Source organism: Trachymyrmex septentrionalis, unplaced genomic scaffold, assembly GCF_001594115.1.
Source record: "Trachymyrmex septentrionalis isolate Tsep2-gDNA-1 unplaced genomic scaffold, Tsep1.0 scaffold37, whole genome shotgun sequence".
Lineage (NCBI taxonomy): Eukaryota > Metazoa > Arthropoda > Insecta > Hymenoptera > Formicidae > Trachymyrmex > Trachymyrmex septentrionalis.
This window is the reverse complement of record NW_017305536.1, coordinates 4505920-4516803: the sequence shown is the minus strand read 5'-3', so window position 1 is coordinate 4516803 and position 10884 is coordinate 4505920. Positions and strand designations below refer to the sequence as shown.

Sequence of the window (10884 nt, the reverse complement as noted above, 5' to 3'; positions counted from 1 at the left end):
TAGCAAAAGCTAAAATTTATTTTTTTTTAATTTATTTGTAAATTTATATTACTTAATCTTAAAACAACTCTATTTGTTAGATCGTTATAATAATAACATTTATTAATTTTTTTAAATCTACGTAATAAATTTTACAAATGCTTGGACGGATTTAAAATAAAAATTGTAATCTTTTATTTTTCACAGATCATGCTTTCTAGAGCTACTTCTAATGTATAATATGCATTTAAAGAAATTTGATTTAAGGATCTTATGAAACTGCAAAGAGAGGAAAGATAATATCAATTTTATGTGTTAATAAAATAATCAATTTATTTTATTCATAACACACACACACACACATCAATGTACACTCACGTATCTGATCGTTTTTGATATATTTTTTTATATTATACTAAAAGAAAATTATCGTAACATGTATACGGGGCCCCAATAGCGCCCTACATTCTATTTAAGTACGAGACTGTCGAGCCAGTCACGTGGTCTCCGCTGCACTTGTGATGGAGATGGCTCAGTGGTGGGAAAAATCCCTCCCGTTCACTACCCCTGGTTACCAGCGGGCTTAGTAAGTTACGGACTGCATGCAAGTGCGCATCGTTTGTATTGACAGCTGTCTCTCGGCTGATCCCGACTGTGTATCCCGTTTCGCTTTGCTATTTTTTTTCTTCGTCACCGCATTGCAATCTCACGCTGGTATCATTGCACTCGCGCAGCGATTTCACGGGAAATCACATAACTAGTTCGGAGTTTGCGAATTTACCAATTGATGAAGATATTTTGACAACGTCGACGACGGGTAGAGAGGAAAGATATCCGCGTTTGAAGGACGATCCAAGAGCGATAGTCCAGTATGATATGCACTGCGGAGGAGAAACGAAACCTTGGACGAAGTGCGCGTGTGCGATACGAGTGCCCGCGGTTTTGCCGCCCGCTTTAATTGTTGCGCTATTACTTATCTTTTGCCGGCTTGCACCTTCGTGCTCGTAGATTGTATCTGCATGGTACAAAAAAATAAAAAAATAATTTGAAGGACAATAATATTCAGAGAGAGAGATATATATATATATATATGCACGTATCTTTCTTGTAAGAGAATAAAGCAGAGAAAAAAGGTGCGCAAAGAGGACGAGATACGAGAAAGCTTATACGAGAAAGGTGGAAAAGAAGAAAGAATTGTTCATTTCCGGAGGTGGAGATTTCCTGCCGCGCTTTTCCCTTCCCTCTCTCTCTCTCTCTCTCTCTTAATTTCCTCCTGCTCCCGTTGCTCGTATTGCGTATACGATCGCGAAGTGCCCTCGCAACGTGAGTGCATCGCAAAGACTACATAACGAAGTTAAGCGGCGCCACAATAAAACGTTTACTCGATGCATGTATGATTTACCCAGGGTACTGCGGATAAATTACGCGAGAAGAATTCCGCATGCGAGATACAAACGGAATAAAGGGATTCTTCTCGATCAAGTGCGCCGCGCCGAGCCGCACCGGCGGATCTCGCGTGATTACTAGATACAGTGTTGCTCGCGTGTGACGAGAGCCAGTGGACCCTCACGCGAGCACCGTCAATTTATCCAAAGCCTTCATTATACGGAACAGCCAGCGAGAGCCAGCGAAAGGGAGAAAGAAAGACAGATGACAGGGTGAGTTCCTTCCATCGTAAAGAATTTGTTTTTGCCTGTCTGGTTGTAATTGAATGTAAATGCTGCGCGCGCTAACTTTCGGTAAAGCATAAACAACTCCTATTACCAAAGGAGAAAAGCAATTAGCAATAGCATAGTACTGAAAGAAGTAAAAAAAAGAAAGAAATAACCGTTTTTATTAATAGAGTTAAATTGGCATTAATTATTTTAAAAGAAAACCTTATATACGCATTATCAAAATAAGTTACTCTATTTTTGCGCGCGCAGCTTTGTCCGGAGTGTTACCGGTATTAACTTTCGACTACTTTCTCTTGCAATAATTTATAATGAAGAAATTCATTATAAATTTATTGTAAATACAATGTATTTTGACATGGTCCTTGTGTGGCAATATATCATGATGCCTACCTGAAGTGCAATGATATTATCGTCAAATTCAGTGACGCGAAGTTTCAATTGCTTATAGACAAGGAAACTTGCGCTTTCTTGCGTTATACAATTTCGTTTTATTTTACTTTGGACCCGCAGTAGTTTATAAAGTTATATCTCAGTCTTGTCACTTTATTTATCGGTTTTGCGCAATTTTTTATTCAGGCGTTGATAGTCTTATAAGAAAACTGTAATGTGTACATCAACGAAATTCGGATGTCGAACGCAAGAAAAATATTATCCTAAAAATGTATACGCAATATACGTTTGCAGTGTTTTATAGAATCTTCCTTCTTCTGCAACGTTTTACGAATATATTTGATTGTCTTGAAAACTTGTGATTTTAGTTTTTGTATAAAGAGAGATTATATTAGATTATATTAAAAATATATTAGAGATGTCTTTAACAATCTCATACATTTACAATTAGTAATATATTGTTTTGTCAATATGTTAAATTATGAAATTTCCTGTATTGTATCATATATATATATATATGTTCTATAATTAATCAACTGGTATTAATGCAAATTAATATAGGTACCATATTGATAATGAATCCTCAGAGTTAGAAAGTTACTTTATAAAAATAACTAGTTTCTTGTTTCAAAAAGTAACTAGTTACTGTTAGAAATTGCTAATTTTAAAAAGTAACGAGTTACAGTTACAATTACTCAGAGAGTCGTTTTTTAGTTACTTTTCCGTTATTATTATAAAACAACTAACGTAAGTAACATTTTGATATTACTAGGGTTAGCAAAAAAAAAAGATTGATTTACGTTTTTACATGTTATATTTTATTTAAAAAAAAAAAAGTGTTAAACCAGAAATACAGAAAAACGTAAAGCAGTAAGATATAAGCAATAAACGAATCTGTCAATCATAGTAGAAAATATAAGACATTAATTTGATGTTCTCTACTGTGATTGACTCGCTTTGCTTACTTACTGCTTACGTCTTACTATCTTACGACGTTCATGCAGATAATAACATTGACAATAAAGAGGATTAAATTGTAAAAACGCTATTATTAATATGATATTTGTAGAGATAATTCGTTTACGAAAGATAAGATAAACAATAAACAAAATTAAATTACTATTTGTCTTCTGAATGTAACCTTTATCTTCTAACAACCAGTAGCGGCAGTAGTGCACCTATTTAGATTCTAACCAATCACGTTAAATTAACAAAAAATAAGTTTAAAATGTGTAAAAATAATTTAAATTATTACTAAAAGTTACTAAAAGAAATGTAACTAACAACATTGTATATACAAATTTAGTTACAGCTACAGAAAAAGAAACAAAGTTAAGTTAGAGTTACCGAAAAAGAAAAAAATGTCTTTAAGATCCAATGAATGAATCTCTTGATAATCTTTAATTTTTAGATAACCATATATATTGTGAAAACTGACCTAACTGTAACTTAGTCACAAGTAACTAGTTACTTTTTAACTCTACTAATAACTACACTAGAAAAGCAGTCTAGTTACATTAGAATTTTGGTTGAAAATGAACGAATCAGATTTTTCTTATAAAGGTAGAATTCTGTCAAAAAAGACAGAATTTATTATAATTATAGCTAAGAATAACTAGAATTCTGATTGATATGGTCAAAATTTTTTGTCCATTTTCAATCGGAATTTTTTCTCAGTGCAATAATAAGTACTTTACTCATAACTACGAGTAATAATGTTATAAATAAGGATGATATTAAATATCAATAATAATATTGATAATAAAAATAATAATAACAGCAAATTTCTTGAATAAAAAACTTAGAAAAAATGAGGACAGTAGGTGCGCACAGATCAACAGGTTAATGTGTGACGACACATTAGAATAAAGTTAAAAAGAAATCTGAGTTAGATTAGGCGAGGTCTCTCGCACGATACAGTCACTCGCGAAAGTATTTAAGCAAATATTAAATAGATAATTGTATATTTTTAATATAATTTTATTGATTTTATGTTATCTGAAACATTACATTTAAGTTAAATATGAATTAAATATGTAACTTTAATCCTTTTTTGCATCAGCATATACTTCATTGAAGCACAGTAGAGTAGTATAAAATAATTACATAAGAAAGTTCAGGAGAGCGATGATAACATAAATGAGAATAATGTACACAAGAAACTGCAAAAGTGTATGTGTGTGTTATAGTGAAAGTATAATTTTTTGTTCTCGTAGTTTACCTAAAAGTACGACTTTTGCGAGTGATTGTACCGATGGCATCTCTGTCGACGTGCCAGGAAGTCATCGTTAGTTAAAAAGTTGCAACGAGATACAATGTAACTAGACAGAATGTATTCGCTTCTTACCACGCTTGTGCTTCTTGCTTTATCGCGAATCTATTCGCGAAGATCGCATTCGATATCCCGATAACACAGCATACGCATGATTTATCTCGAGCCTCTCTCTCGCACCGCGTATATAGTTAAATATATTATATATAATTAGCACAAGATAAGTTTTCAAGACAGTTCAGTTTTAAAGTCTTTACATATTATTTATGCAGATAAATGTTCTTTGCAATATGCAGTGCAAGACTGAATAGAAATATCATGAATCTTTTTGACAATAGAAAAATAAAGCGTAATCGAAAAAAGATGATGATTACAGAAATATATTAAATTTTTGAAATCTCTCTGGATGTGCTTCTTTTTAAGAATCACGAATAAAGTTAAATGATTATGTAACTAATTGCGAATATATCCTTTAATATTATTATGCAAGTTTAATATCTTAATATTAAAATTATTATGCTATTCGGGATTCTTTTTGCAATTCTATACTAAATTTTGTGTTACCTCTAGTTAATATAAACCGATGTATATGTATAATCGATTAGTTGAAACTGCGAAATATATTGTGAATTATTTAACTCTATAAGCGATACTTGCGTATCACATACGGATTTTAAATTCTCGCCATTATTATTATCGTAACGCAACAATCGAAAAGCAACAATCACTACCAATATGACTTGTGCCATAAGAATTATATCATTACTGACGGATTTTCTACAACGTTAGTAACATTAAAACTTAAAATTTATAATGAATTGAATGTTTCTACGTTTAAAAAATGAGATACAAATACGGCCGCAACGAAGTATATATCACTAAATGTTGTTCTTAGAATTGCAAAAGGAAATATACGTTTATATATTATAAATGGAAGAAATAATTTTAGTCTCCAATATTGCAAAGAATATTTATCATTTAGCTTGAATATTTATCATGGGATTTATACATAGATATGCATTTAAAAAAATATAATCTAATTGTATCAATATTATAATTAATTGGCTATTAATGATTTCGTTTTATAACTACTTTTAAAAATTGTCAGTTTATAACATTTTGTAATGATTTATACTGGCGGAATTGAGACATAACCACGCATGAAATATACAATAAGAGATATAAGAAAATTGTATAGTTGTTCAATATCATTACAATTACGTATATATAATGTATGTATATTTCGAAGCGACTATAAGACCCTCATTTATAAGATATAATAGAAAATAATATTATATTTACGAAGATTTTTATTTTTGGATGTTTTATAAACATTAATATAACAATTACGTGTATATATGTGTATGATGTAATGCATTTTTCTGCAATTATTTTTAAGCATGATTTTGTCTGTCTTGCTTTCTTGGTAACATACGGCGTTGTGATTTGCAACTTACATTATTCTTTAGTTTCCAGGAAGTATGTTTGGAATTTTAAATAATAAATACCTTCATGATTCCATGTTTCTTGAAAAGAAAATGTAATGATATAATAAATAATTGGTTATGTACTGCGATTCTGCATGAAATATGTTTCTTCTATGGCATTCTTGCTTTTGAAAGTCTATATGCGAAATTACAAGTAACTTATTCTGAAAATCGTGCTGAATTGCTAGGTTCATATCCGAATAATAAAATCGTAATATGAAAAATACGTTAAAGAATAGTAAAAAATGATTTTTAGGACAACCCTCCACTTTACAATTTTTTAAGTTGTACTGGGTTGTACTAAGTTAACATTGTGCTAACATTGTGCTAAGCTTAAGTATTATCTTTAAATCATAATAACAACAGAAGTTATGACAAAAAATAATTTTCGACAATTTTGAATACAACCAACGTTTACGTTCGCATTAGTTATTAGGTGATGCTTTAGCACAGAGTTAGCACAACCTTGTACAATTAAATAATTGAAAAAAACGCAAAGTGGAGAACTGTCCTAAAAATTACTATTTTTATTTTTAACATAATGATTTTATATTTTTTATATGATGATTTTATTATTCGGGCACGATGAAGCACAAATCTAGTATATAATTCAGCATAATTCTCAAAATAAATTAAATTCTAAAAGTGGGGGCTAAACTTTATAGGCGAAAGCAAACGTATTAACATTTTATCTAATAAATTTTGTTTTGTTCTTATACATTAATTAACGTAAACGTCTTAAATAATTAATTTTAATTCGAATTTATTGTATCTCTATTTTATTAGTTTATTATTTTATGTTTAGTCATATTTATCAAAAATTATATTATATATGTATAATAAATTAATTATGGTGAACATTACATGGTATAAATTATTATGATGAAATTAATAAGTTTTAAGTCAACATCTTTTATCAAATCTAGGGAATCTGAATTTTATTTTATTTAGTCTAATTAAATGTCCTGTTTATCTGCGATTTGCGATCTTTCATCATTTACAAATGTTTAACCAAACAGGTTTTGATGTAGTATGATGTATTTTTTACCTCACCTCACTTGCCATGACCATCTGCAGCGATGCCAGGAGAAACATATCTTTACCTTCATGAGGTCGTGACTCTCCGTCCTTTATAAGTAGTTTTAGTCATGTCAAGATTTATCATGATTTTTGTAGAGATCCAGAGCTATTCACTATCCATTTCAGGCTATCTTTTATCTCGAGGCTTGAAAAACATGAGTAATAAGTCTTGCCGAATTTCGTTGTTGCACAAATGTTTTAGAACAAATGACATGAGATATATTTTTATAATATCGTCCTTTTCATCAATTCTAGCCAACATCGATAGGCACGTAATGTTTAATTGCTGTTTAATATTAGATTACTTATACGACTACTAATTTGCTTCCAATATATCATGTGCCAGTTACAATACAGATAAACTTACGCGATTCTGCATTAGTTACTTTAATTAATCGAAGATTTTATTTTTATCTTTTTGAAATGAATACCGATCATTATATTTTATATAATGCTGTAATACTAAGTATGTTTTTATTTTCTAAGTAACATTTGTTGTTTCATAAATCGATCGAATTTAGCACGCTCTTAATTATTATAATTTCAATCATCGCGAAAATAAATAATAGAAGTCACTTTGCGTCATGAATCTATTGCGTCATGAATATATATAGATTAAGTATTCTATGGATTTGACGATATATTACATTGATCATGATAATAGAACAATGATTGACTCGCGTACAATTGATATTATTACGATCATTTTGTAAATTTAGATGTATTAAAAGTCACTTTATGAAATCAGTTTTCATGAAGTCGCCTTTTCCTTATTTTGTGGTATCTGCTAGGATATGATTATATTGTCACAGTTTATTAACAATTCTTGAATTTTAATTATTTTAAAATTAAAGTATACAGGTCTCGTATGACTACAACACAATTTAATGGTATCGTGACTTATTTCGAGCTTTTTAAAAGGATGACTTAAAAATAATATATTCAAATAGATAACAAATAATTCAATTTAACATAACAAACGTTTCGACTTACAAAACCTTTTTTAGTGATAATATTAATATCATAATCTCCCTAACGAACATTTGATCCCCTATCGAATGAATATTATTTCAAATAATACTTATTACAACAGAGGCGATGTATGTTTAGTGTTTAGTTCTTATATCAAAAAGTCAGTATAGCATATTATTACGAAACATTATGAAGAGAAGAAAAAGGTACTTCAGTCAAAAGATTGTTCCAAACGTTCAAAAGCAGAACCACCTACCAAACTTCTCGGCTCCATCGAGAATCCAACCCGTCACAGATCCGAATAAATCGGCCCGAGAAGCCTCCACAGCCATTCCATCACATTCTGCAGAACAAATCTACAAACCATGATAAGAAATAAATGATTAAAAAATCAAATACATCAAACTTATATAACTCACGTTAATTTGTATAAAATAATAATATTAAACCTATCCCAAGTGAACACTAACAATATGTACGTTAAAATAGAAGTTGATTGTTAGACGAATAAGAAGTATAATGTGTGTAATTATTGTAAAGATCATTGCAATAATATAAAATTAGATGAGTCTAAATACTCAGTGATCACTAAACATATTATTGATTTAAATCACAATTTTTATTGGGAAAATGTCAAAATCTTGGATTGGAAATTGGCGGTTTAATACATTATTTTATACGAATTAATGTGAGCTATGTATGTAAGTTTGATTGATTCTATAATTATCTTATCAATGAGCTTATCACGGTTTGTAGACTTGTTCTGCAGAGTCTGGTGGAATGGCTGTGTGGAGGGAAAGCTTTTCGGGGCGATTTGTTCGAGTCTGTGATGGGCTGGATTCTCGATGGTGGTCGAGAAGTTTGATAGGTTCTGTTCTTGAACATTATGGAACAATCTTTTGACTGAAGTCCTTTTTTTCTCTTTATAATGTTTCATAATAACATGCTATACTGACTTTTGATAAGAACTAAACACACATAGCCTCTGTTGTAATAAGTATTACTATACTTGAAATAATTCGTTCGATAGGATTGGAGATCATATGTTCGTTAGGGGGATTATGACATTGATATTATTACTGAAGAAGGCTTTGTAAGCCGAAACGTTTGTTATATTGAATTATTTGTGTCTATTTAAATATATTATTTCTAAGTCATTTGTTTAAAAAGCTTGAAATAATTTATTTAATTATTTTTTTATCATTTAAACGATAAAAATAATTTATTGCGTATTTCAGAAAATAGAGTCATGGATATCTGGATGGCAATACAAAAGATTTGCAATTCTACATATAAAGTAATAGATAACAATTATCGCCGTTATCTCATTTGAGCGAGACCAGATACGTTCGAATACGTTTTTTCGATCTCAATAAGAAAGCCGATCACGATTATTGTGACAACGAAACAGGAGATCGGCTTTTCATCCATTAATATTCTGCGAGCGATATGGGTAAGGCGAAAAAAAGGATATCTTCGTTAGTAGACATTCCTAGAACGGAGAGTGGGCGAAAGAAACCAATGTGCGGGCGATGTGATGTTCATGGACTGGAAATTGTGCTCGAGGGACACAAAAAGTATTGCAAATATCAAAAATGCACATGTACAGATTGTTATTATTTTCTGGCGAAACAGAGAATAGCGGCAGACGAGATAGCTCGGAAACGAGCGAATAAATTGAGTAAAGAGAAAGAAATTAATCACGAAGAGGTTAGTATTTTTCTTTTCTCAAGGCATAAGATTTGACAATAGAAAACTTGGTACCATTGCGGTTGCAAAAAATTGATGAAATATTTATTGATTTGATAAATAATTGGAAATATCGGGATTTTTTCCCCTTCTCTATATCATACTATCAATTGTCCATATCAAATTGGACGACAGAAAAATGCATATTTTTTGTTCTCATACGTAATATTAAAATGGAATTTTTTGTTCTCATACATAATATTAACATAACATTTTTTTTGTTTTTATATGTAACATTAAGACATGTATTTTCATCAAGTTTTAATGCTAAAATCATGTTTTCGAAAAATACACGGAATTTTTTAATTACGCGAATTCTGAAGTTACGATATCTTTAGAATGCTCCAATTTCTAAACGATTTAAAATACAGAGCTCAGCGATTAATTATTTTAAAACGAATTTGTTATATTTTACGCGTGCATAAACAAATTTTTAAACAATATAAATTTTATGACATATACATATATTGAAATACTTTTTCAAAATTTTAACTCCTTCCTTGGAAGGAGGAATTACAAAGTATAAAAAAATGTAATGTGTCTCTCTCGATTTAATATCATTAAAATGAGACTAGTTAGAAAGTGTAACGTCTTTGGAAACGTTTCGAAATGGAAATAAAATTTAATATCGCATATAGTTTCTCGCGCGTTAGAGAGACTCGTCAAAAATATCTTGATGGGCAATGCATGAGTACTGTGAACTATTAATTAAGGATTGGATTAAGGAATTGCTAATTTTTTTATTTTTGTTTTTTCCAATTTAATTTATGAAATCTAAATCTATATTTATGAATACATTAAAAGCTTTATTTCGTCACTTTGAAAAATTGCGCAAATAAACTTCGAGTTACACTGATTTATATTTTCGACTTATTTTTATATTGAAATCGAACTATTAATCTTTATCTGAGAATAAATAAATTTTTAATTTTGCTAATATGCTGCACATTGCAACCGTAATGTATTTTTCATTTATTATATATATATATATATACATACATATGTATGTATATGTATAAGGGATAGGGGGTAGTTTTGAACACTTTCTTCTCAGCTCATAAATTACTATGTAATGAAACTATTTGTATTTTTGTTGTGCTAGTAGCTATAGATATTGATGTATAATAATAAATCACATTGAAGCAAATATTATAATATATATATTTTATTTATATTTTAAAAAAGCACTCTTTATATTCAAAAATACCCCTCTGGAGGCAGTTTTGAACGCATTGTAAAAAAAAAAGATTAATCGTTTCTTATGCACTAATTTATTTAT

General features: G+C 29.9%; 1 protein-coding gene across 1 annotated transcript in view; it reads left to right on the top strand.

Annotated features, from left to right (window-relative positions):
• Positions 1-582: 582 nt before the first annotated feature.
• The window catches only part of LOC108750669 (doublesex- and mab-3-related transcription factor 1A-like), a 65177-nt gene continuing 54875 nt past the window's right edge, over positions 583-10884 (top strand). Inside the window, exons 1-2 of the mRNA XM_018490310.1 lie at positions 583-1637; positions 9095-9566. Of these exons, the coding sequence (XP_018345812.1) occupies positions 9306-9566 (261 nt within the window). The 5' untranslated portion in view covers positions 583-1637; positions 9095-9305. The remainder of the gene's footprint in view (positions 1638-9094; positions 9567-10884) is intronic.